Below are 27,785 nucleotides of genomic sequence, written 5' to 3'. Positions count from 1 at the left end.
TCCCCAACAAATAAGTGACATTTTTCTAATTATGTGGAATAAGCCTAAACAAGTTTTGACTTTGCTTAAATAAGTGTGACTAATTAACATGGTAGCTCAATTTTTCTAGCTTTTCTTGACAATAGACAATTTTATTATCAATATCAAAACATGACAAGTTATTGTCAAATCAAAAAAATGACTTAGTATATTCTAATATTCTTCCAAAAAGATTAGATCAAAATGGAGGTGTGAAAAGAAATATATATATTTTTTAAAAATAAATTAATCTAGATGACTGTTCACCTAATCACTTAAATTATAAATAACATGAATGTATATTTTAATTTCTTAAAAAAAAAATTATTTAGTGTTTGATATCCATATTGAATTCGACTAATTAGGAATAAAGGCGTAAAGTGCTCCATAACAAAAGGTCCAGAGACACTCTTACCTGATAAGAACGAAAAACTACTTACCACTCCAACAATCTTTGTTGGTAACAACTGCTTTATTACGAATAGAAAAACCGTTTTCGAAATACCGTTATTTATATTTACATCTCAAATTAAAAGAAATGAATACACTTAACCTAGCTATGTAGAACTTTATTTTTCTTGACTTTTCCATTTCACTTTTCTTTTTTCAACATATAAATACATTATTCTATATTTTTCTGCTCTTTCCCCTTCAATCTTCTTCTGGCTGTTCTTGATTTCTTACAAATTACTCAGGTTTGATCCACCCCCTTAAAAAAATTTGTTCTTTTTCTCTATGGGTATTTTAGATTAGTTTGAATGATCCATTACTGTTTTCATTTTCTGTATTGGTTGACTTTTTTTCCATAAAAAATGAATCTTTCTTGGTCAAAATTGATCTTTTTAGGGTTTTTTTTTTATGTTAAAGATTGATTTATCTGTTTACAGCACTTGATGTTGAAATTTTGGTATTTGGGGCATACCCTTTATCTGGTTTTGATTTTTCTATTTGGTGGCCTCTTTTGTTGCTTTGTGAATTGGTGAAATGATGCAGTGAGAAATGGGTATAATTGAAGTTTTTTATTAATCTGATAGTTAAGTAGAGATGTAGAAGAGAAAGAGAGGAAGTTAGAAATTGAAAGATGGTCTCTTGTACTTGGATTATTGCACTTTTATGGTGTAGTTACTGTTCCTTTTTTCGGAATGCCTTGTCATGCTTTCTGTCGTATTTTGTTATGATCCCTTCACTTTGTTATTTCCTTTCTGATCTGTTTTGATATGCTTTTCGTTGAGCTGAGGGTCTATTGAAAACGTCAATACCTCCCAAAGTAGGGAGTTAAGGTCAGGGTATACGCTACGCTCCCCAGACATCACTTGTGGGCTGACACTAGGTATGTTATTGTTGTTGTAGAGATTGAAAGATAGAGAGGAAGTTAGGTTTAATTCCTAGCAGAGGCAAAAACGCCATGTGATTTCTTTCTATATGTCCAAGCCTTGGTTGATAGAGTTATCCGGTACTTGGGTTGGTGGGAGGTTGCAAGTGCTTGTAGTCGAGGTGTGTGCAAGCTAGAGAGTGTATAGAGTGTGAAGTCCTCGTATAAGAGGTATAGCGAATCTAAAAGAATATGATTATCTACGAGGTACATCCATTCATCTATACTAATTGAAATCTCATGGCTGCACCAAAGATATACAAAAAATAAAAGATTGCCTCGATATAAATGTATTTTCTATCTTCTCTAAAGTTCTCCTATTCCTTTTCTTTAGTATAATTAATAGCACCAAGAAGCGGCTGTCAAAAGTATTTAAAAAAAAACCAGAACTATATTCCTTCTATTTTAAAGGGAATCTATGAGATTTATCACTGGTTCAGTATCATTTACATAGCTCTGTTTACACCAAAATAAAACAAAAGCAAGCAAATTCATTTTGATCTTCTGTATAGAATTTCCTTTGTCTACAAAATATTTGGAGTTTCTTTCTCTCTAAATAGTCCACCAAATGCATGTTGGGATAGTTTGGAATTCGTTCCTTTTTGTTTTTCGAATAATTCGAAAGCTCACTTATATGTCCCATGCTCCAGTTAAGTTCCACCATATTAAGAAACAGCTACCATAGTTGATCAATGAAATGACAATGCAAAAAAAAAAGATTATTTATACTCTCCGGTTTTTCTCCACGTATAAATTAGTTAGAGCATAACTGAAATCATCTCCTTTGAATGGCATGTGTTAAGCTTGCTTCTCGAACAACGAACCAGGTAAAATATGCCACTTTATATGGAGCACTGGTTTTCCAAGTTAACATCCATGAAATCTGAACTGTAAGATCCCAAGGGGCAATATCTCAAGCTCTGCATCTTTTCCGCGCGTGAAGTTCCAATTGAGATGGAGTATTACATCCTTGACTATAGCTGGCATCATCAAATGCGGAATATGTTCAAAAAAGTTTCCCACACTAGGTAGCGACCTGTCAATGCAACAAGAGGTGCCCTAAATCTTTCTTTCCCGCGAACTTGCACATGTGACGCATTCACGCATCGTATCCCTTCTCTTTCTCAGATTTTCAGTTGTGACAATAGCCCCTCTTGCTGCCTACAAGTCATGTCATTCTCCTGAAAGAATGAGTACAAGTATCTGATTTGTCCACATTTGAGTTCAATAGTTGATCATTTGGTATTTTGATGTACAAATTATTTTTTAATATCGAATCTTCTTATAAAGAATCAATATTTGCATCTTCTTGAGGAAGTTTTTCCATACTTTACCTTTACTCAATTACATTTTAATTCTCTTTTTTTGATAAGTTGCAATTCATGATGAATCAGTTGTCTGCCTCCAGAGTTTAATAGCCTTCACTGATTAGCTTACTCTTCTTTTAGTTGTTATCTTTCTTTTTGTTTTTTGCTTAATGGTTCTGAGACATTTTTTCTCTTCTGCCCTGTGAGTTCAGGCTTGTTTAAGGGAAATGTTTGTGTACTCATATTATACTGTTGCTTTTGTTTGCATAATTTCACAGTTAGTCATCTCGATATTATTTGATCCTGATCAGAGGAAGGGAGATGCTGCATGCTGACAGGAAGTTGGTCTTTAATCTCTCCCATCATTGAAACTTCAGACTGAAAGGAGTTATGACAAAGTTTTCTATGGAGGAGGTGGAGCTGTATACCAATTGGGATGATGTCTTTTGTCCCATTTGCTTGGACTTCCCTCACAATGGCGTTCTCCTCCAGTGCTCATCTTATGACAAGGGTTGCAGGCCTTTTTTGTGTGACACGGATCATTTGCATTCCAACTGTCTAGAACGCTTCAAACAAGCACATCGGGTGAAAGCTGGTTCACCATCACTTTCGATATCCAATGGGAGAGAAGATGTGATAAAATCGGAGGCCAACAGCTGGTCGGCCTGCCCCTTGTGTAGGGGAGAAGTTACTGGATGGGTTGTTGTTGAGAAGGCTCGCGTACATCTCGATGTCAAGGAACGCTGTTGTGAAGAGGATAAATGTAGATTTAAAGGTACCTATGTGGAACTTCAGAAACATGCTAAACTTGACCACCCTCATGCACGCCCTTCAAAAATAGATCCTGCTCGACAGATTGATTGGGATAACTTTCAGCAGTCCTCTGAAATAATAGACGTCTTGAGTACTATACATGCAGAAGTTCCCCGAGGTGTTGTTTTAGGTGATTATGTGATTGAATATGGACATGATAATTCTGATGATGAATTTGAGAATTTCCCTTCAGCGGAAGGAAACTGGTGGAGATCATGTATCTTGTATCAAGTATTTAATAACTTTAGGACGTCTAGAAACAGAAGAAGATCTAGAGTTAGTAATGCAAGAAGAGGAAACCGCCATTTGGGTTATGATGCTTCAAACTCTGATGAGAGTTCTGTGACATCTGTAGAATATGTGGACTATGGGGTTGAGGAGCTTGAGGATGGTTTTGTAAGGATTGCTGGCCTCCCAAGGAGAAGAGCTGATAGTCGCAGGTCAGTAACTTCTAGACAGATGGCCTTCATTTTCATATGCACTACATTTTTTTTACGCTCATCTTGATTTGAGGATGTTTTAGCCACTGCAAAATGTGAGAATCCATTATTGTAGATCTCTATTCTCTTGTTGGACTGCCACCTCAAATCAAGCTTTTATTGCGGCATGCTCTAGATCAACGGCTCGCTATTCCCTTCTGTAGTTGTGATTCCCCAGGCCCTTGTGTTGCTTCTTGTGAAGAGAGGGTCAAACTAACTGCACCCCACGTTATATGTTTTCTGAGCAGATTATTCACACATTTTGATGCATTAGATATTCTTTCTATGATTCTTATAAACTTTTCTGAGTTTTTCAGTCAAGTGCTAACCTTCTTCTGCCTCGTAAATCGTGTTCAACGGAAACATTTGACTGTCCGTCATTTGTTATGGTAATCTGTTTTTAATATATCTGACTAACAGTAGGATGATACACTGTTAACCTTTCAATACTGAACCAGTTACTAATCTAACAGTAGTTCACCAATTTGGGGAAGAGGTGTTAGACAGGACATGGGACACTTGCAGAGCTTACCAAGGACATGATCCTAGTTAGGAAGATATGGAGGTCGAAGACTAGGGTAAAAGTTTAGTAGGTAGTTGATCATTGTCTAGTCTCCCCTATCAATAGTGTTTGTTATTAGTCGCATACTATCTTGTTCTTCGATTCAATTATTACATTTTGTTTCCCTTGCTTCGGTTGCCCATATTATGTGTTAATGCTACTGTTTCTCTTCTCCATTATGTTCAACATGATTGCTTCATTATTATATCGTTCTTTTCATTCTTGATTTTATCATGCTTTACTTGAGCCGGGAGTTTATCAAAAACAACCTTAGAGAGGTAGGGGTAGGGCTGCGTACACACCACCATCCTCTGACCCCACTTGTGGGATTACACTAGATATGTTCTTGTTGATAGTGTCGCTGTTGTAAATGTTCAGTCTGATTCACAACTTTTTATTTTTTTCATGCTTCCTTTGTGGCACAGTTCTCGAAGACGACATTCCCGCTTCTATGACAATTAGGTAAGTACTTCAACTGAAATCCTTCACCACCATCACCACCCCCACATAATGGTCTATTGGACATGGATTATTTTCCTTGAAGATATCTTAATTAGAATTAGGTGCAGGAACAACACTTGATCTGGCTTGCACCTGGAAAAGGATCGGGAGCTGTATTCCCCCTTTTCCCTTCCCCGCCCCATCCTTCAATGGTTCCCCCCAACTACGATGGTTGCTTCCCGTTGCTCCAGTAATTAGATCGTTCTTACTGGTGTTTTTTTTTTTTTTTTTGCATGTTCTAGGAATAATAAGGATCAACTGGAAAGACTGGAGCGTATCTTTCGTTCACCTGAAAACTAGCAATTACTTATCAAGTTCTTGTGTTCATGGTGGACTAGCGCCCACGATATGAGAAGGGAAAGGTTAAAATCTCTTCGTTTAGTTGTGGTGCAAACGATTGTAAGTGTGATGCTTGCCCGTGATAAAGTGAAGGCTTCATAGATAGTCTTTAGACAATTTAACTTTTGTAAACATAACGTTTCGAATGGATTTTATTGTTATCTTTTGTAGACTGCAACTGCTTTAGATCCTTCAGAAATTTCCAAAAAGGAGTAAATATTAACTTCCTATTTTGTTCATAGTGTGAATATTGCATTTTGTTCACTAATGATGGATATATTGATAGTTAACTTTGGTGAATGATCTTCATTTTGATGCAAATAAAAAACATCTCCTGGATGACAGCTAGTCTTCGTAATAAAAGAGACATTTGGTGATTAGCTCATGACCTTGTTTGGAAGGAACGTTTATTAAAGTGTCATTCACGATACATAAAATATTCAGCCAGAGCTGCTCGTGTAGACGTCATGTTTCAGCTACCACAATAGTGTATTCCATCAGAAATAAGATGCAACCAAACATGTCTGGTCTACATTAAAGAAGTGAGACAACCCAATTAGACAAAATAAGGTACATTCATCAGCAAGTTCAAAGCAAATTTAAACATTCAAACCAGTTATCGACATCACCCCCGTTACTACCACGAAAGGAATCTCGAAACGAGTAATCTATCAATGGTGGCAACTACAGTTAACATTGGTAAGTTGAGTGAATCAGATATTTAGAGATACATAGTAGTCAAGAGTTGTATCCTCCAACACATATATAGCTTTTGAGAAATCAAGAGGATGACAACAATGCAATAACCTCACAACCATCAGATTTATGTGATCACAGAGATTTGTTAGCAGGCATTACATCATTCTTCTCTTGAAGCAGGATCTAACCCAGCAGACGGGCTATCAGCAAAGTAGTCTTGATGTTTGACGTTTACACCATACTGCAATGCAAATCAAAGGTTACGGGGAACTAAAGTAAGCAAAGTTGAAACACTAATATGCAAAGAATATCGCGGAAGTGATAAAAATATTGACATCACAAGGACAACCTTTGGAGAGGAGGAAACGAGAGAGGTTCTACAGGGAAGGAGAACACCTTACTACCCATGAGAGCACGTTTTGTTCTTCTAAATAATTTTGGAGCATCCATAAGGTCCCGGTCCCAGTTGGTATTAGATGATTTAGTAGCTCTTTGAAGAGAATTACATTTTTAAATGTGAGGTTACTTTTTATACACCCATGGTAGTATGCCCGATTGCATCGATTAAATCATTACCTTAACAAAAATATTTTTTAAAAAAACAAAAATTAAAATTTAAAGAAGGATCTATAGACAAAGAGCTTTATGTCAACAAAGGCAGCCCGGTGCACAAAGCATCTCGCGTTAGCAGGGTTTGAGGAAGGGTCGAGCCCAAGAGGGTGTGATGTAGACAATCTAACCTAATGTTAGCATTAGTAGTTGCTTCCATGGCTTGAGCGTGTGACCAATAGGTCACATGGAGACAACTTTACCATTGTTTCAAACAATGTGAATCACTTCTTTTATATCAGCATGTCCGGATCCACTTGTGTGCATCTCGACTATCCTACATGTACTTGCTACCACCCACCAGCATAGGTACCGGGTAAATATACCCAACAAGGCTTAAATGGATGGGAAAAATCACCTAGTTTTTTCTTGTCTCCGCGGGAATTTGAACCGGAAACCTCATTGGTTCTCCCACTTCATTGACCACTAGGTCACACCCTCGGGTGCTACAATATGAATCACTTTTCAAGTTCACATAGGAAAATGCCACATCAAGCCGTGATCAACCAGCAGATTCTGCTAAAAGCGCTTATGCATAGGCTCCATCCTTATTTCTTGATCGTCTTGTCACTATCTCTAATATACTCACTGTAAACTATTTAACTAGGAAAACACATTTAGAAAGAAAAAAAAGTAAAAACAAGTATACCACTTCAACAAAGAACTATGGGAGACTGCTTACCGAATAAATAAGATGAAATTACAATGATGAATAACTTTTTATTATTTTTTGATAGGCCAGCAAAGAATGATTACCTCTCGTAGAGATTTTGAAAGATCATCCATTGTCAAGGTAAGGCGTTTGTCCTGCTAAAACAGAGTTAGAACCAATAAACATAAGAAAATGAAAAGAGAAATAGGTGACGCACCTTTTGCTGCTTATCTCTTTTGTCCTTGACAATAGTTGACTGCCTTGCCTTGCAATGTCTGCATTACCATGAAAAATAAGAAAATTAATCTGATAGAAGCTCGGTTTCCAAGAAACATAAAACAAGAATTTCAAAATTCAACTATATTTCTTGTCTCAACACAAAAAATGAGGGTCTCTTTATCCTGGTCTACCCACAACTCATCAACTTTCCTTCCTTCAACCACTGTCATCTTGTTGTCTCAACCATATTTCTAGTCTCTACACAGAATACCAATGGGGATACCCCTTGCTCCTGACATATCCTCAACCTTTATTGACCTTCCTGCCTTCAACCACTGGCATTATGTTGTTTCGCTGTTGGAATGGCTCCTTTTCATAAATATCCATTTCTTTCGAAACATGAAGGATACATAAGAGACCATTCACAAACTCTTATTCTTTCTTCCAACGAAAAAGCCATACTCTATCCTCAAAAGACTCACAGCATTTCATGAGTTTTACAGCATTACGACTATTGAAGGCAAAATAGTGAGTAAAGTGAGGCATTCACGAAATCTTGAGTCTATAACGAAACAAAACACAACTGATTTGCCACAGTTGAGAAGATCTACTACATTCCATTAGAAACATTAGGAAAAGAAAGTTCAGAGAAAGTTGGATGCTTTGTTATTTTTAATCATATATTCTGAAACAAGATCTTTCTACATGTTTACTTAAGTCGTATCTTAGTGTCTTTATATTGTATTTTTCTGTTTCTTTGTCTCTTTTCTAAGGTTTTGGGGTGTCACAGACAGTAAGCTCCTGAGGTAGTAGTATTATTGCACTAACAATAGAGAATTTCAGGTGTTGCATTTTTGGTAGTGTAGTCTAGTTAGGATCGGCAGTCTTTGAAAATAAAACAGGCCTGGATTCTAAAACTACCAACTTAATGTTTCTAATTCATTAGAGACAAACCAAAAAGAGTTTTTTTTTTTTTTTTTGAGGTTTGGGGGAGGGGGGCAACTTGAACACTTAACAATTGGAAGTATCATACAATGACAAACACCTATAATCTGTCTATACCTCACTCGGTTCAGTAAGATAAAGATATGGTTTGATGTGTGAGGCCTCGCTTCACTAACAAAAGTCGCTTCCTCGTGAACTCCGTTAACTAGGCGCCCCTCTAGACAGGCACAACACAACAATTGCATTGAAGCCTCAAGAGTAAGGGACAATCAATGAGCAATATGCCGAAGAATTAGCAGCATACTTAACATAAGATGGAGGCTGAAACAAAATTCAAGAAAGATAAAATAATTAAGAAACATACTGGAGAGCATCAGTGGCAACATCTGCAATAAACTTCTGTGTAGCAACTGCCACCAACCTTATTCTGCATATCCAAAGGATAAACTCAATATAACAATACGGTATTAAAAACTGATAACTTAAGATAAACTAGCCATCACTGTCAAAAGAAACATCAAATGCTACAATATTAAAATTTACAACTAGGAAAAAGGTAAATACCAATCCAATTCACATATACATAAATTTTATTTGAATTTACTGCTAAACCAGAAAAATAAAAAACGATCAAAACAAAAATGGAACTTAAAGCAGAGAATAATGTCGCTTAGTCACTGTTTGATTGCTATGAATATAAAGATATTCAGCTACTTGCTCATCATAAAGATATTCAGCTACTTGCTCATCTAATTGTCCTAAAAATGGGTATTGCCTTGCGGCTCCACTAACAACCCACCAAGATGGTGTATTATTGTTTACTGACGCAGGTTTACAGGTGGATACTGGACTGGCAAGTATTGGTGTTGCAGCTTTGGAAAGCCTTGGGAAACTGATTCATGCCCATGTTTCCTCAATCCAGTTTGTGGGAAAAGCTATGACTGTTGAAGCACTTGCTATAAGAATGGCTCTTGAACGTACAATCAGGAACGATTGGAAGGATGTGAAAATTCTATTGGAAGCAAAGAGTGTTATTGATATGATTCAGAAAAAAGTTTACTACCTCATGGGAGATAGAAGTGACTTGTGAAGACATTTGGAAGCTATAAACTTTGCTTGATCATGTAGACTTTGTTCATATTCCTAGAAATCTAAACAAAACTAGCACATAATTTAGCTAAGTTTTCTACCACTTCGTTGAAGGAAATATCTTGGGAGGACTTCCCCCAAGCTGGATTGTAAATCATTATATAGGCACCTTTGCCCAATTTATTTGTTTGCTGCAGTAACATAATATCTCCCTTTGACCCCCCAGGGCTCAGCTCACTTGGCAAAAGTGTAGAGCTTTCGCTACACCAAGCAAACTAAACCTAGTAATTAAGTGGAGAAGGATTGAGGAGCGCGTCCATCATATTCAAGTTTCAAAGACTATGGTTGGCTCAAGACAGAGGATAAACCTAGTGAAAATAGTTCTAGATAAACACACGAAAATTATTATCTTCCTTTTGAGCAGTCGAAACAATTTTTCTATAACTAATCTAAGCAGGCTAAATTGCAGAAACATCAACATAAGAATGGGAACAAGGTACATACAATCGAACGTCAGGACATTGAAATCCACTTTTACCCAAGTAATGCTCCACTAATTCATCAGGAATCTGATCAAAAGCGTTAACCTTCATAAATACAACATAAAATTGATCTCGCCTATAAGAAAAAGGGCAAAAAGCAGCTCACAGTGGGAGTATAGTCCATTAAGGAAGCAAGGAAATCGGCTAGAACAGCATCATCCTCGTGTCTTCCTTCACTTGTTTGCTGACCTTGACTTTGGTTCATCTTCACCGTAGAAACAGAGTCAACGGAGGATCGACGGCGGTCGGAGTTTCAATTTCGCCGGAGGAAAATTGGGGAAGATGGAAGTATTTTTATGCTTTTACTTTGAGAAGGAATTGGAAGAAGAAATTGAAGAAAATATTATTATAGAAATACTATAGTTTTGTAATTATTTTTCTAAAATTCAAAATTATTTTTTCTCCTCTATTGTGAAAAAAAATAAACGAGACAAAGAACCCAAAATAGAGGGGAAAATTGCATTTTTGTTAAGTGAAATTCGTTAGCGGAGAAAGGTATATTTGTTTCACCTAGCTAACGATAATGGTACTTTGTGTAAAAAAAAAACGAATGATATTACGTTTTATTGGCGCATACCACGGTGGGGTCTTCGACTGGGGTGCATGACATTCAAAGAAAAAGGCTACAAAAATAATGACATAATTTAATATATTTTTTCTCTATTGAATCTAACGTGATTAAAATCCACATTGAAGCATATATACTCATAATCACTTCTCTTAGCCACTTTATTCTTCTCTATGATAGAAGATTAAAATGAATTATATTATTGTTTGCTAATCGGCTTTGATATTATTTGGTAACTAATTTAATTACAATACAATTGAGTAACTTTAGTTGATATGTCAAATGATTTGGCAAGCGCAACTTATAAATCACATTTCACAAACATGACTTAAATTACATTTGATTAGTATCGCTTATAAATAACATTAGATAAGCATAACTTATAAATCACATTTGAATAATAGCTCAATTAAGATATCATGTTCGAAAAATACAACTCATATATCATATTTGACAAGTACGATCTATAAATCGCATGAATAAGCACAATTCATAGATCACATTTGACCATCACAGTTTATCAAACACAACTTGTAAATCACACGACATATAAAATCGCAATTGATAAGCATAAACACCACATATGCACATACTTTCAAAATTCTTCAAACAATTCATTCTCTATATCAATATATCATAAATTCTACTCTCTCTATTCATTATTTTAAAAATATATCTCAATTTTATTTTTTTCCATTTAAAAATTAAGAAACAATTTATCATTTTGATACCTATTTAACTTTTATTATTGAGTACTATTTATTTTCTAGCGAAATAACTTCTAATAATTATTGATGATTTCTTGAGAGGTGTATCGAGTCGGAATAACAATTATAAGGAAGCATATTACTCGAAAATGAAATTTTTTTCTAACTCTTTGTTATCTCAACCAAAATTGAGTACAATTTCCCGAATCTCAAAATTGAAAAATTAAACCAAAATGGAAAAATCCCAAAAAAAAAAATGGACAAAATTGCTCTGCTTTTTTTTTCAAAGCTCAGTGGCTTCATCAATGGCCGATTTGAGATTCTTCATGAGCTTGATCCATAACTTCCATTGCAATTACTTCATCTTTCGACTTTTCATCATCAAATTCTTCAGTTTCCTTTTCCAATTTCTTCTCAATTTTATCACCAGCACCAAACGAATTACCTCTGCTTGAAATAGGCGTAGCCAAAAAAGTTGGATTCAAATCTCCAGCCATTATCACTACAATTTTCACCTCCAAAACCGGCGACGCCTTGAAAACATCATCGGCCGATTTCTCGCCGGCGCCGGATTCTGCATCGCCGTTTTCTCTCGGATAGCCGGATCTTCTCCAGTAAGAACAAGCTAAGATTACTAAAGCAAAAGTTATTAATACTAGCATGGATGCTACGCCGGCGAAGAGATACAGCGCCGGTGAATGCCATGGCGATTTCTGAACGATCGCCGATGGGGAGATTGATGGAGAAGCAGTAGTAAAGGTACTTACTGTTCGCATTTTTAATTTTTTTATTTTCGAAGATGAAATGTCTAATGTTTTTTTTTTTCGATCCAAGAACTTATTGGATTGTTACTAGCAAAACGAATATTAAGTTTTTTGAAGAAAGAAAATAAGAAAAATAAAACTTGCTTGGCTTGAGAAGTGCAAAGATGGTAGATGTGTCATGTGTGTATTTATATAAACAATTTTAGTGGAGGAATAGGGAAGAGAGAAAAAAGGAAGTTAAAAAGAAGGATGAAGTGATCAATGGGGAATCATAAAATTTAATGAGAAAAAAAAATATATGAAAGGACATTTTATCTTTTTTAATAAAGAAAAAATTACATAAATACTCACTCTGACTACTTTTAATTGTCATGATGTGATTTTCGAAAGTTAATTTGACTAATTTTCAAAATTAAATTAGATTATACTAATTCGATATTTAAACAAAAAAATTTGATATTCAAAAAGTACTATAAATTCCAATTTTTTGCATATCAATATGATGAAAAATTATATCGTAAAATGTTAGTCAAAATTATTATCGTTTGACTCTAAAAAGAAAATTATGACAATTAAAAGTGGACGGAGGTAGTAAGATATATCATATTCTCTAAAATTTCTTGTCATTTAAAAAATTACAAAAATTCACACTCAGATACATCCCTCTCATTATGTAATATATCATTTGCAAGCATCGGACATCCATAGAATGTATCCGAGAATAATAAAAAATTTAGGATTTTTGTAATTAAGGAAACTTTTGAAATAGGATGTAATTAGCCCCTAAATGCATGAGATTTTTGTACTTTTTTATACTAATAATAATCATTTCATATGTTGATGTTTGGTGATTCGATTAATCTGACTTCGTATCGCATAGTGAACGAGACAGTTAGTTAGAAATGTCATGATATCCTTAGCTCTCTCTATCTCGCGAAACATATACTAGAATATATGTGTGACTCGTTTAGATCTCGAACTTATTGAAATTTAAAAAAGAAACATTTCTTATTACTTATGAATTTATCTATTTTTAGAATTTTAAACTCAAAATCTCTAATAGAAAATGAAGAAATCGCCTTCATCTCATCAATGACGTTGCTTTAATGGTAAAATAAACAAATCTTTCATTTGAATTATTGCTATCGATACTAAGTGGAAAAAACACTCAAGCTTATGAGTAAAGCAGCAATAATCATTGAGCAAAAAAGAGAATTAAAAATATCATTAGTGGAGTAAAGTGATCGTATCATTATAATTCTTTATGAACTAAAGTATCATTATCTCATACTTATCAACTAAGCTTAGAGATGATGTTAATAATTAAATGTTGGTAATTAGTGTTGAAAAATAGCAAGTTATTAAAACTTTTTTTCTCTGTTAAATTTTATGTCAAATCATATCATACCACGTAAAATTAAATACAGAAAGCACGTAATTCTGCTAGCCCAAATGGTTTTGTCTTGATAAAATTTTATTTGCGCCTAATAATTATATCAAATTATAATTTATATAGTAATAATTATGTGAAAAAAAACAAGTGTTACATATTTTTGTTAAATTAGTGTAAAGTGTAAACGCCAAATGCGGCAGCTGTACAGTGTAAGAATAGTTGCAAATTTTTTATGAGAACTTCTTTTAATTTTATATTACATAATTGTAAATAGTTTTATTTTAAAAAGATAAAGTTGAGCTACTTTTATTTTCATAGTGAACAAATTATACCTTTTTAAAAAATGAAAATCGTCACTAACTTCATATATTTTTTGGTGGGAGGTGATATGTTTTTTTAATATAATGTATATTGGTTAGAGAATATTTGATAATCTATATGGAGCCCTTCATGGTTCGCCACATCTAATTAAGAAAGTTCTAAAATAAAATAGCACTTACTTTTGTTGCTATGAAATTAGTTTTATATTATTATTAACGGTGAGATGAGACGGATAAAATTATTAATTTTTTTTAGAGATTTTAAGTTTGAATTTTTAAAATAAAATTAGTTCGGGATAGAGAGTGTTTTTTAATAGGTTTTATTTTATATGAATTTAAATTAATTAAATTAGTGAATATCGAATATCAGATAATTATTTTAAAAAAAAGATTTACTTTTTGCTTTGCGTCGTCCTTTCAAATTATCGATTCTACTATCAAAATGGATTAAAGAAGTTCTCACATAATAATATTTTTTTTGTAAGTGGAAGAATTCGAATAGATAATATTTTAAAATATTTTAGCCACTTTCTTTGAGTTGGATGACGACGTAAAATATCAAAAGTCTTAAACTATTTGTTTTGATTATTCTTATGATAAAATGAATATAATTTTTTTATTTTTAATTAAAAATTTGTGATTTAAACTTAGAGAATTGAAAATAACTCTAATAGTTCGGGAAAGGGCAACACTTTCCCTTTTAATGACTCTTATACAACATGAATATATATTAGTCGGGAGTCTAAAATGAATATCAAATGTTGAGAGAAACGAAAGAAAATTGTCCAGTTCAGAACAGAAATGACAAATGGTAGGACTACATTATCAGTAATTTTTTTGATATTCTACTTGGTGTTTGGATATGCAATGCAGCTTGATTAAATTTGAATTGACATTGAAAAGCAAAATGCGCTCTAACAAATATGATTTTGCATTTAAAAAATCTAATTAAAGATGAAAGAATCCTCACGATGCTTATATAATATATAGCATCAATATAAATAATTTTTACTACAATCAAACCATATTTACTCATTATAGCACATATCTTATTTTTACTAATATTTTAAATTCCACATAATTAAGGAGATTTACTTATTGTCATCTTTTGAATAACTTACTAATATGAAAAGAAAAAAGAAATTACAACGATGTATAAAATTTGAACTCTTTGTATATCTCAAACAAAAATTACAGTCTCCGAAATGTCAAAATTGAAAATCCTAACTAAAAGTAGGATTTTTAAATATTAAAAAAAGAAAAAAAACCGTCAACCAATTTGGTACAATGGATAGGTTGTTTCTTCGTTAACTAGGGAGTATTTTCCTAATGGATTTGTGTAAGTACAAATCTCAATTAATCGAGCTTTGATGTGAATATTAACGCCTTTTGAGCTTAGTGGCTTTGTTCATGATTTTGGTCCATATTTACTTGATCTTTCAGCTTCTCATCAGCTAATTCTCCATTTTCCATCTCCAATTTCTTCTCGATTTTACTTCCATTTTCATCTCCAAACGAAGAGCTTTTGCTCGAAATTGGCGTAGCTAAAAAAGTTGGATTCAAATCTCCAGCCATTATTACTACAATTTTCTCTTCATAAATCGGCACAACCTTACATAAATCTCCGGCAGATTTCTCACCGGCGCCGGATTCCAGATCATCGCCGCCGTCTCTAGTCTCGCCGGAGCGTTTCAAATAAGAACAAGCTAAAATTACAAGTGCAAAAGCTATTAACCCTAGCATCGCTGCAACACCGATGAATAGGTACGCCGCCGGAGAATGCCACGGCGATCTCTGAAAACTCTCCGCCGGCGAAAATGTAGTTTTTACCGTTGGTTCTATTGCTGCCATTGTTGACGGAGTAGTAATAAAGGTACTCACAGTTCTCATCTTCTTTTTTTTTTGAACTATTTTTTTCTTCTTCTTAGTTTGAGAAATGAAGAAATGATGTATATGTGTATTTATAATTAGTTTGTAAAAATGGAATAAATTGTTAATGGGGAATCAAACAATTTTAAAAGGGAAATTATGTCATAAATTTTTAAGAGGGAATAAATAATATTTTATAATTATTCTCTTGTTTTTTTAATTTCTCATCTGATGTCCGGAGCCTGCATTGAAACTTCGATTAAATTCGAATCATGCACTGCGAGGTCCATTCGAAGATGGTGCTTCTAATAACATTTTCTTCATATCTAATACTCGAACAAGAGATCTCTGATTAAGGGGAATATAACATTTTTCCATTTTCTATTTTTTTTAAAAAAAGTTTGCTTTTCTTTATGAAATATCTTCTTTTATTGCATGAGAGTTCATTTCTTAGTTGAATTTAACTTATAGTATATAGTTTTTACATAACTAATATATTATTTTATTATTATTAAGCTTAAACGTTATGAATGATTACTTGTATTTATATTTTAGGTGATACGATAGTGTAACTATAATTTGAATGATAGAGTATTTTAATATGATTGTTTACAAATTGAATACGATAAAAGTTAATCATCCAAATAGGGACTTGAAAAGATAAAGAAAAATTGTAACGAAGAAGAGTCTAATTTCTGCGTATGATGTGAAATTTGGACTTGGCATGAGAATCAATAAAAAAATTGACATGCGAAAGCATCGATTTCATTTGAATTAGACACGTAATGAAGTCTCTGATCCTAGTGTGACAACATTTTAGAGTTGGTGCCACCAGTGTAGGTGGGACTGATCACATACATTTTAGAATTGGTGACAATACTTGGCTTTTTTACCCCTTTAAGTAAACTCTTGCATGAGAGAAGAGAACACCTCAAATACCTTATCTTTGATCGAGGAATTTACTGAACTTCAAATTATGAATTCGTCTTTTTTACTTTAAAAGTAAACATGGGAAAGTCTAGGATGGAAGTTTGATCCTATCTGTTTCCATATGTTCACTCAACTTTAATTTAATAATATTCCTATTTTTCACAAGGAATATGTCTCTATCATGATAATGATAAAAAAATGAAAATGGATTTTTATATTGGGCCCCAAATAGTGGGCCTTGTTTTGGGCTGAGGTGCAATAGTTAAGTCCACACATTTAAGCTACAGGAAAAAACCACTTAGATTTTTCTCCTTTCTCAATCATTAAGCAAACAAGTGAATTAATAATAGGATTGGTGGGTAAAGCAACAACAAAAAATATATTGTATTTTTTTTTTAATATTTGATTCCATTCTCTTTCATACATATCCATAATATTAGATTTTTCTTTTTCTTTTTTATTTAGTCTCATCATAACTTTTTGGAGAGAAGTATTGAAAACAGTCTTAAAAATACATTTTTAATTAAATTATTGATAGCTTTAAAAATATTTTTTTACTTGACTATCTGAACCTAAATACACCCCCAATCTGGCAATATGAGTGAAATACAAGGGTGTTTTCATCACTTCTCTCGGTTTTTTATTAAGAGTTTCATGTTCGTACAAGAGTTTGAGATGACTTGCTATGTCATGTGGTAGATCGGGGTTGTATCTAAGTTTAGTTAGTCAAGTAGAAGAGTGTTTTTAAGGCTATTAATAGTTCAAGAATGAAACTGATACTTTGCATCAAGTTCAGGAGTGTTTTCAATACTTCTCTCTAACTTATTATTTTGATACTTATCGCTTTTTCAGAATAAATTTTGCTAATTCTTAAGAGTAAAAATAATTTATAGATTTATAATTTAAAATTTAAAAAGTTAAATGAATTGTATTATAAAACTATATTTTTTTTCATATTAAAGATACATTCTAAATTGTTATTTGAAGTACACATACAATGAATCTAGTTACAAACATTTGAGATAGAGGGGAAAATGTGAGAATCTTCATGAACAATGTGACATCATTTTTTTTTAAAATAAAAAGAGAACTACTTTCATTTTCATAATAGGCCACTTCTATCTTAAGAAAATATAATTCATTAATGGTGTAAAATTCTTATTATAAATATATATATTCTTTGGTGTAAGAATATATTTTTGTTGTATATAGATGGCATATTACTTTTTTGTAACCCCCTTTATTATGTGTTTCCGCATGCCAAAAGGACAAAAGAGGCCTATCCCATCATTAAAATTGTTGCAAGTGGAAAAAATGGTTTAATCACTAACACAAAATAAAACAAAAAAAGGAACAATATATAGTGTATTAAGAGTAGATAATGTTTTTTATAAAAAAAATATTCTCAAAGTTTATAGAGTACAAGAGTTGTATGAACTTTTGCACCCTTATTATTATTATTATTATTATTATTATTAGTATTATTAGTAGTAGTAGTATAATATGTATAAGCTTTTTTCCCCCAAAGTTATCGTCAAATATAGTTTGTTACTGTTTTATTTAAAAATTTGTTTGCTATTACCTTGTGATGAATAGGCGCTCTTAATGAATAAAGGTCAACATACTTTCTCTAGGTATTAAAAAAATTCTAGGGTATTTTGTTCTCGAATATATGATAATTGTTGATGTCTCACCAGTTGAGCTCTGAAAGAGTGTGGAAGTCAATCTCAAATTTAATCGTTGATTGTTGTTATTGTATCAATGGAAATGAACGGTAAGTTAATTTCCTTATTCCTAACTCAAAGTAATGACTTTGTACATGTATAATTATGTTTCAATCTCAACTATGACAATTGAATTAATCGTCTTAAAGTAATTGTATTTGTCTAGTTGAAAAGATTGAGAAGCAACAAATATAAGGTTTGGGATCTCGTAATGATATGACGTCTTTTCAGGACAATCATGTAAATTTGACCTAAAGCGGACAAATATCACACTATGTTAAGAGTATATTTAGACCGATATAGAGCAAAAACCGGTATCATGGCCTTGGTTTAACAAGATCAGTATGACGAACGCAAATGATCGTGTGAGGTTTTGTTTACTTCCACTTACAAGCTTAGAGACGCATACATACAAGAATAAGCTAGTTATAGGCTTCAATTGCCATAATATACTCAGACGACGTGGGTGACACATAGTGAATCATCGGCCACATGAAATTTAGTTTGAGGGACTGATTGTTGTACGAATAAAGTCTCACATTAATATATGAAAATATTGAAAAACTACATATAAGATATAGGATCTCTTAATAATGCAAGTCTTTTTGAGGAAAATCGTGTAAGTTTTATCCAAATCGAACATTATAACATCTTTTGGCCGTACATTTAAGTGAAAGGACATACACTATTTTAGATTTGGAAACTCACTACCATATCCTAAAATCTAATTTTACTTTTGTTGAACCTCATTTCATCATCTACCACCAACTAGTGTTTCCTCACTTTCTAAAAGTTTTTTCTATTATAATATTTAAAAGGAAAAAAATTCTTTTTGAACACTAAATAAAGTTGTGAAAACAGCTAGTAAATATTATTAGCAGTATTTTTGTGGGGTAGGAGATCAACCTAATCTTTTAGCAGCCTTTATTCATTGTGTCAATGGACTTCCCCTTTCATTTCCTCTTTTTTGTTGTCGTTGTGCATCGAGGATCGTAGTGAGATGGATATGATCTCTCCGTATTTAATTAAAGCTTTCAAATTCGAGCCCTGACAAGGCGTGCTTTCCCCTTAAATTGATCTTATGCGGTACTATCCAAATTAATCGGAATCTCAATACAAATACCGAACACTTGATTAAAAAAACACACAAATGTCTCAAATTATTACCAAAAGTGGCTATTTTTGCATATTTCTCCCATAGCAACGTTGGACCTATCCAACTAACTTCAGGATTAATGGGCCATCATATGAACTATGAAGCCTTCAAGAGTAAGTAGGTCCAAATGGAGATTTTATCGAAGGATAAAGTTAGACCTTTTCGTAAAGTACAAATGTATTCGAATCGTTTTCATTTTTTTATAATAAAGATTTCATTGGGTGCGTTGTTTAATTCGTGTCTAATTTTAACAAATATTAGACATGCAAACGTTTTAGTCATAATAAATCAAGATTTCAAGATAAATTTATCAAGAAATCAAGATTTCAAGTTCCATTCTAAATCCTTTTAATAAAACAAATACAAATTTCCAGTACATCAAAACAAAAAAATAAGATTGTGATAAATCACTAAAAAATCGATTAATAATCATAACAGTAACGCATAAAAATACAAAAAAAAAATAGTAAACAAATTAATAAATCAATCTTTACTAGAAACTACGTACTAAACAAATAAATTGGAGATCCCATCGTAAAACAGATACAAAAAGGGCACACCAATGACTAGAAACATGGTGGCACTAATAATAAGACAAACATTCTCACTGCGATATCGCCTTTTTCGACCATAACGTGCATCAGAACCCTTGGGATTAAAACTAGCCATCGAAAGACATTGTTTGTTGAGAGCACGACAACGTCCATTAATCATCTTCTCAATAGACACCATCTTATTAATCTTTTTTAGAAAAGAAAACGAACACAAAAAAATTACTAGATTTGTTTTTTTTTCATCAATTTATTTGCTTCTTGTTGTTGATATTGATATGTTCATTCATTGCATAAATATGTACTATATTTATAGGCAACTAAAATTAAGAAAATTAAACCTTGTCCGAAACTACTTAGGAATTAATTATAGGGTTTAATTAGTTGATTCCTACTTGGAATAGGATTAATAAAATTCTTTTTTTCCATAAATAACTATCTTATAAATTAAAAAGTAAATTGAAATTATAATTATTAAGTATTTTATATAACTTTTATGCAACTTAATAAAGAAGATAACGTTTTTATTGGACATCTTTAGTCACACATGACACAATTGATTAAAAGTAGAGAATAAATATTTTTTTGAAAAGTGTATCTAACTTCATTATAAAGAATTAATAAATAAATATAAATTACTTAATAAGATATATTAACTATTAGTAATACTTTGTCTACGCTTTAAACATGTAAATTGTTTCTGTTTTTTATTGGTTATAATATTTTATTTTTTATATATATAACTTTAGATGTTTTTGCCAGAAGTTTAAGTAAAAATAATTGAATGGATGAGACTCGAATGTAATGAGAGATGGGCTTTTGTTTTACTAAGAAAAGTATCTTATTAGCTGAGTCCGGAGCCTAAAGGGCAAAAAAAATTGTCAAAAAATTCTAAAAGGGCACATCACTTTTTTATTCTAGCCAAAAGGGCAAAATCGCTGCGTCAGCAGCGATTTTCCTCTGACAAAATGACGAAATAGCAGTGATTTCGACTAAAAATTTTATTATTTTTTATTAAAAACCGCTGCCATAGCAGCGATTTTGTTAAATTTTATTTTTATTATTATTATTAAAAATCGCTGCCATTGTAAAAAAAAAATAAAAAAACTGCTGTGGCAGCGATTTTTAATAAAAAATTATTTATTTATTTTTTTACAAAATCGCTGCTGTGGCAGCGATTTTTAATAAAAAATTATTTATTTATTTTTTTACAAAATCGCTGCTGTGGCAGCGATTTTTAATAAAAAATTATTTATTTATTTTTTTACAAAATCGCTGCTGTGGCAGCGATTTTTAATAAAAAATTATTTATTTATTTTTTTACAAAATCGCTGCTGTGGCAGCGATTTTTAATAAAAAATTATTTATTTATTTTTTTACAAAATCGCTGCTGTGGCAGCGATTTTTAATAAAAAATTATTTATTTATTTTTTTACAAAATCGCTGCTGTGGCAGCGATTTTTAATTAAAAAAACAAAAAAAAAACTTTTAGACGAAATCGCTGCTATTTCGTCATTTTGTCAGAGGAAAATCGCTGCTGACGCAGCGATTTTACCCTTTTGGCTAAAATAAAAAGTGATGTGCCCTTTTGGAATTTTTGATAATTTTTTTTGCCCTTTAGGCTCCGGACTCCTGATTAGCTTACATCAATACCATATATATCAATTCTAATTTCTATCTATCCTTTCAAATAGTTACGTATTTTTATCACTAATTAAGAGTTTTCTAACATATATTGAATAAAATATACCTAGATACATATATTTTAGCTATCATATACACTAAAATACGAAGAGAGGGAGACAAACAAGTTAGTCACGTATCCCAGATACATGTGAATCACACTATATACATGTATCTAGGATACCTAATACATAGGAGAGTGGAAAGCGACATGGGAGGGAGGTGAGGGAGATTTGTCATATATCCTAGATACATGTGAATCCACTTGGATACAATGTATTCAGAACAATTACACCTAATTTTGACCCTATGTATTCCGAGATACATGTATCTGGAAGTATCTAGACACACCAAAATCTGATAAGATTCGTAATATTACAAACTTCATATTATTGTCAATACAATTAACTCCTAAACTAATAAATTTCCGTAAATTTCCTATCATGTTATTGTCATTGGCTAAGTTGGGCTAATATGTGATTCTGAATGACAAACTTCATATCCTGTCCAGCCCAATTCATTGACAACTACATAGGAATGTTTAAAAAAATTAAAATCGAGCATTTTTCAGAATTTGAAGTTTATGTATTTTGAATTGTAATGCGAGGACTTCAAATACTAGTAACTCGTTAATTTAATTTTCGTATATATTTGATAAAATTTTTTAGCAATATACATGATTTTGGTGAAAATTTATTTAATTATATTGAACCATTGCCCCATTCATTATATTGAGAATAATATCAAAATTTAGAGATTCTTATCGAATATACAAATTTCCAATACTTCAAAAAACAAAACAAAAACTCATGAAATACTAAAATAAACAAATTAATAAATCAATCTTTACATAAATCGAAAGTAATTATATAAAGCATACCCTCTTAATCCAATGAACTAAGAACAATAGAAACTATGTACTAAACAAATAAATCGGAGATCCCATCGTAAAACAAATACAAAAAGGGTATGCCAATAATTAGAAACATGGCGGAACTAATAATAAGACAAACATTCTCGCTGCGATGTCGTCTTTTTCGACCATAACGTGCATCAGAACCCTTAGGAGTAAAACTAGTCATCGAAAGACATTGTTTGTTGAGAGTACAACAACGTCCATTAATAATCTTTTCACGTGACACCATTTAATTATTTCTCGAAAAAAGAAGAAGAAGCAAACGACACAAAAGAAATATTTTTACTAGATTTTATTTTGCTTCTTGTTTTTTATATGTTCATACAATGCATAAATACGTCGATATTTATTGGGTTTATTATTTTTCTTTAGTTGATTTCTACTTGAAATAGATTTTGTAAAAATAAATAAATTAATGTAAAAAAAGGAAGTGGATCCCTTGTAGGGCAAGGAGTGCCCTCATGAAGATTAATTAAAAATAGCAATTAATTAAATTAAATACTTTTATAATACGATTTAGTTTTAAATATATTTTTAAATCAGACATTTATAGACTTATAGTACCTTCATATGAGGTGTATTCATAAGTAACTAGGACAAGATTCTTATCATTTTGTATTTTAATTCAAGTATTATTATTAATATATGTATCAGTTATTTTATTTTATAGTCTATATAAAATAATTTATGTTCTCTCATACATAAATAATTTTTCTCTAATCAGCAACCAAACAATCCAAAATGATATGATTAAATTACTCTATAATAAGCATACTAATAAATAATAGGAACAAAGTCAAAGTTAACACCCAACTTTAATTAAGAACCAATTGTGATATATTTTTCGACGTAATTACAATATTATATAAACAAGGGAAAAGGTCCTGATTTACCCCTAAACTTTATGATTTGGAGCTGATATACCCTCCGTTTAAAAAATGGCTCATATATGCCCCTGCCGTTATAGAAATGGCTCATATATGCCCTTTTACTTAACAGAAATTTTTTTAATAAATTAAAAATTCATTTTTTTTTACTTTAATTTAAGAAAATGTCATGTGGCTTTTAAAATACCCCACTTTCCACTATACCCACCCGACCCAATTGGAAACAATAGAAACCCACCCGCTCAAATTAACTTCACCCATTTCATTTCATGGTTTCCACCTCAACAGAAACAAAAATAATTTTTTTGTTAGTATCCGGTCTCATTTTGAGTGAAGATTGCTAATTTTAGGACATGAATACAGTTAAATAAATATTTCCCTTAATTGCCTCTTCTTTCGGCTATACAAGGACGAGAATGATTTCTTGATGGCTTTGTTCTGGGCATACATTTATCTCCTTTTCCAATTCGAGGGTTTCTTTTTTACCAGATTGTGTTTCCTCTCTTTATCCGGGGGTGCCCTCTGCTTGGTACATTTCTCAAGCAATTTGTTCTTTCTTATCCATTGATCTTTTTCACACTAAATGAACATGTTTGTTTAGAGATAGATTATCACTCACTTTATGCTTAAGTTGTGGATTTACGGTATATAAGCTTACCTAGTTTCTATTTAAGATGGATCAATTTATAGACCCTAACAAAGTAAAGGTTAAATGTGCAATATATAGGATGCATAACGCATCTCTTGTAATAATATTTGATGCTTGCAAACTTTGGTATGTTAAATGCTTGATAAATAACTGGGTTTATTATTTTGTGGGCACTTTAGGAACTGAGGCAGATCCAAGGAAGAAGGGCACTACTGCGGCCGCGTAAGTTTCTAAAGAGGCAGTTTGACGTTTTATTTTTGTTTTGCCTTCCATTTCACCGATAAATCGAAGTTTTGAATATTCGTTTCTCAAATATCACCCGAACTCAGGATTGTAGAGCTCACTGGAACCCTCACAATTTTTTTGGTTCATTTGAGTGTGGAAATAACGAAATGAAATGAGTTAGGTTAATTTGGGTGGGTGAGATTTTTTGTTTCCAATTGGGTCGGGTGGTATGGTGGAGTGGAAGGTGGGTATTTTAAAAGCCACATGACATTTTCTTAAATTAAAGTAAAAAAATGAATTTTTAATTTATTAAAAAAATTATGTTAAGTAAAAGGGCATATATGAGCCATTTCTATAACGGCAGGGGCATATATGAGCCATTTTTTAAATGGAGGGTATATCAGCTCCAAATCATAAAGTTTAGGGGTAAATCAGGACCTTTTCCCTATAAACAATACTATAAATGATAGGAATAAAGTCAAAGAAGTTTGTTAACACCAAACACTAATCAAGAACTAATTGTCTAATTGTGGTATTACTTTTATAGATACAACGAAAAGTATGTTTGCTCTTATCATTCCACTAATCTCTAATGACATAACTAAAATATTCTATAAACATACTATAATTGGTAGAAACAAAGTCAAAAAGATTGGTTAACACCAAACTCTAGTCAAGAACTAATTGTGATATCTTTTGTGATACGATGAAAGCTCTTATTTATCCCATCATAATTTTTATTAACGTAATTAATCTATCTATAGACTATAAACATACAATAAATGTTAGGAACAAAGTAAAAGAAATATTTATCCTATTTTCTTTAAAAAAACAACAACCTTTTTTCTCTTTAGTATGTTTTTAAAAAATGTCATTTTTCCCTTTTTAGCATCACTTCAATTTCAGCTTTTTATGTGACATGTTTAAGGTCCCAAAATCAAAAGACTTTTTGATATGTTTGATATAATTTTAATTTAAAACTATATAATTAAAAAATCTTCTTTATTTAAAACATCATATCGAATCAAACAAACAGATAAAATAATTATTAACACTACTATGGGTGCCCCCACCGCCCCACGTGAAGCATTTGTTGGTATTGGTTGATAATAAAGTCCCAAACCAATGAAACACTTTGTAGTGGCATGTGTATTCAACCATATAGGGTTGTTGGACTAATCAACAGAGTTATGCACATATTAATAATATCGAAATTAGTTACGCAAAGGGTGTTATGTGGCTTATACTAGTTTTATTTTTAATATTGTACATAATACTATATAGATTCATTATATCATAACTTTTATTTGGTTATGCGGAATTGAAAATTGATAACAAACATCATCTTTAATGTGTTGAATTATTTTTTTTTATGACAAGAGAAATTCACAGCCGCTACCTTTTGAGTGCGCACAGGGTAAAACCCCCGCTCCTATGCAATAGCTCACAAACTACATAGGCAAACCCCTTGCTTTCGCTGGCAAGGGATTTCGAACTTGAGAGTTGAGATGTCCAACATGAAAGTCTCAAGCCCAAACCACTTGACCACCCCGAAGTGTTAATGTGTTGAATTTTATGAAGCATATAGCAGTGAAAATACTATCAAGTATGATACTAAGTTATATTAAGTTTAATAAAATACATGAATAATTCACTTTCTAACTAACAATGAAATGATGTATAAAATATTTTTTGTGTAAAAAATACTCCATAGTGTTTAATCGGAGGTGAAAGTGTTCTCTTAGAAAAAGATATTTGTAAAATAATTACTCCATAATATTATTAATTAATAAAATAGTTTTTCTATTTATTTTAATTTATATAACATATTTTTTTATTTTTAGTCTGTTTCAAAATGAATGTTACTATAATTAGAAATAATTTAATTTTAAAATTCTTCTTTTACTGTTAATAAAATCATTAATAATCACCCAGATATCTAAGTTTTGTTCAAAACCAAAAATATTTTAAAAATAATATTTTTTTTAGCTTAAATCTTGTGTCAAATACCCATAAATTGAGACAAACAAAATATTTTAAATAGTCATCAACACATAAAGCAAAGTATTTATTAAGCAGTTCGGTCAAGCATTAATTAAATTATTTATTAGATGTCAATTACTAAAGTATTCCACTTAAAAAGTGCTTTAAATAATACTTATTTTTGTTAGATAATGTCCTCTTATCCTTCTTTCTTGGAGAGTTTGAATTGTATAAAAAAATAATTGTGATATACAATACTTGTTGATCTGAATATAAATTATTTTATTACGGGTAAAATAAAATTTCAAAGCTAAAATTATTTTCAATTATAAAAATATGACCATTTTAAAAATGAATTAAAAAAATTGTGTCTCATGAATCGGGATATACTATATCATACACATATATATGTCATTTAACTTGGACTCAACTGACATTTATGTTCTTCAATTTTGGGTATGCACAATTAGACACTTAAACTTGTATAAAGTTAAACAGCTAGACAACTGAATCTTACGTGACATCCTACATGACGATTTGTGTCCTATATGTATTATGTCACATATGACTCATGTGTCTACGTTATTCAAGTTTAAGTGTTTACTTGTACATAATCAAAGTTAAAAGACATAAACGTGAAAATGAGGTCGAGTTTAAAAGACATATTTATCTATTATACCTATAGATATAGTAAACGTTTTCCGCGATGACATTACTTTGGGACTATGTATATCGCCCTTGCTTGGGTTCAAATCCGACTCTCGAACCCCAACTCTCCATCTATCTCATTTGCATAATATTGTGTTAGAGATCATATAACTTAATTTCTCTCGAGATAACATTTCTAACTTACTTACCACCTACGCAGAACTAAACTGAATGTAAATATCGAACATCAAATAAAAAGGAAAAAATAATAGCTAAGTATACTTCTCGTGACTCTTGAAAAGCTTCAAAAGCCAACCCCTACACAGTGTACAAATTTAGTCACGAACCAATTTTAAAACGTGGGACCTACATACACTAATAATGGGTCCCACATTCCATTATGAAGTTGGAGTTTTTTTTTCATATAAAGCCAAACATGTCCTTAATAATAATTCAATCCAAACACGGCTCTTCTTACTTGTGGACCCCACTTCCTTTATGCCCAAAAAGACAACTCATTTTTTTCTCTCATAAAAAGACAATTTATTATTTTCCCATCTTTAATTAATGCTTAAATTTGTTTGGCTATAAAACATCCCACGTATCAATTTCTTATTCGTCGACTTCTAAATATCCCTCTCATTTGAAATAACTTTTGTTTAAATA

General features: G+C 31.8%; 4 protein-coding genes across 7 annotated transcripts; 1 reads left to right on the top strand and 3 right to left on the bottom strand.

The window, feature by feature from the left end:
* Nucleotides 1-614: 614 nt before the first annotated feature.
* LOC102579496 (uncharacterized) lies at nucleotides 615-5,632 on the top strand. 4 transcript variants are annotated; one of them, XM_006342395.2, is made up of 4 exons: nucleotides 615-713; nucleotides 2,976-3,950; nucleotides 4,977-5,013; nucleotides 5,295-5,632. In XM_006342395.2, the coding sequence occupies exons 2-3, from the start codon at nucleotides 3,088-3,090 to the stop codon at nucleotides 5,011-5,013; spliced, it is 900 nt and encodes a 299-aa protein (XP_006342457.1). In that variant the 5' UTR covers nucleotides 615-713; nucleotides 2,976-3,087; the 3' UTR covers nucleotides 5,295-5,632. The 4 variants fall into 4 exon arrangements, with proteins under 4 accessions (XP_006342457.1, XP_006342458.1, XP_006342456.1 ...); XM_006342396.2 differs by lacking the exon at nucleotides 5,295-5,632 and adding an exon at nucleotides 5,121-5,280; XM_006342394.2 differs by lacking the exon at nucleotides 4,977-5,013.
* Nucleotides 5,633-5,895: 263 nt separating this feature from the next.
* Nucleotides 5,896-10,655, bottom strand: LOC102579171 (transcription initiation factor TFIID subunit 10). Its single transcript, XM_006342393.2, has 6 exons — nucleotides 10,253-10,655; nucleotides 10,109-10,173; nucleotides 8,880-8,942; nucleotides 7,569-7,626; nucleotides 7,456-7,506; nucleotides 5,896-6,331 (listed from the first exon to the last, which is right to left on the bottom strand). Exons 1-6 carry the CDS (start codon nucleotides 10,349-10,351, stop codon nucleotides 6,251-6,253), a joined length of 417 nt encoding a protein of 138 aa, XP_006342455.1. The 5' UTR covers nucleotides 10,352-10,655; the 3' UTR covers nucleotides 5,896-6,250.
* Nucleotides 10,656-11,560: 905 nt separating this feature from the next.
* Nucleotides 11,561-12,356, bottom strand: LOC107059762 (protein GLUTAMINE DUMPER 2-like). Its single transcript, XM_015306670.1, has one exon. The coding sequence runs from the start codon at nucleotides 12,195-12,197 to the stop codon at nucleotides 11,724-11,726; it is 474 nt and encodes a 157-aa protein (XP_015162156.1). The 5' UTR covers nucleotides 12,198-12,356; the 3' UTR covers nucleotides 11,561-11,723.
* A 2,726-nt stretch (nucleotides 12,357-15,082) lies between these two features.
* On the bottom strand, nucleotides 15,083-15,810 carry LOC102578841 (protein GLUTAMINE DUMPER 5-like). Its single transcript, XM_006342392.2, has one exon. The coding sequence runs from the start codon at nucleotides 15,786-15,788 to the stop codon at nucleotides 15,294-15,296; it is 495 nt and encodes a 164-aa protein (XP_006342454.2). The 5' UTR covers nucleotides 15,789-15,810; the 3' UTR covers nucleotides 15,083-15,293.
* Nucleotides 15,811-27,785: the final 11,975 nt, after the last annotated feature.

Source organism: Solanum tuberosum, unplaced genomic scaffold (genome assembly GCF_000226075.1).
Source record: "Solanum tuberosum cultivar DM 1-3 516 R44 unplaced genomic scaffold, SolTub_3.0 scf00034, whole genome shotgun sequence".
Taxonomy (NCBI): Eukaryota; Viridiplantae; Streptophyta; class Magnoliopsida; order Solanales; family Solanaceae; genus Solanum; species Solanum tuberosum.
This window is presented reverse-complemented; position numbering and strand designations above follow the sequence as displayed.

Coding starts and splice junctions, on each gene's coding strand:
- LOC102579171 (XM_006342393.2), bottom strand. CDS start 10,351: ATGAACCAAAGTCAAGGTCAGCAAACAAGTGAAGGAAGACACGAGGAT. Junction 7,627..8,879: donor GTTGCCACTGATGCTCTCCA/GTATGTTTCTTA, acceptor ATGGTAATGCAG/ACATTGCAAGGCAAGGCAGT. Junction 6,332..7,455: donor TTTCAAAATCTCTACGAGAG/GTAATCATTCTT, acceptor TTTGCATTGCAG/TATGGTGTAAACGTCAAACA.
- LOC102579496 (XM_006342394.2), top strand. CDS start 3,088: ATGACAAAGTTTTCTATGGAGGAGGTGGAGCTGTATACCAATTGGGAT. Junction 3,951..5,294: donor AGAAGAGCTGATAGTCGCAG/GTCAGTAACTTC, acceptor TGCATGTTCTAG/GAATAATAAGGATCAACTGG.
- LOC102578841 (XM_006342392.2), bottom strand. CDS start 15,788: ATGAGAACTGTGAGTACCTTTATTACTACTCCGTCAACAATGGCAGCA.
- LOC107059762 (XM_015306670.1), bottom strand. CDS start 12,197: ATGCGAACAGTAAGTACCTTTACTACTGCTTCTCCATCAATCTCCCCA.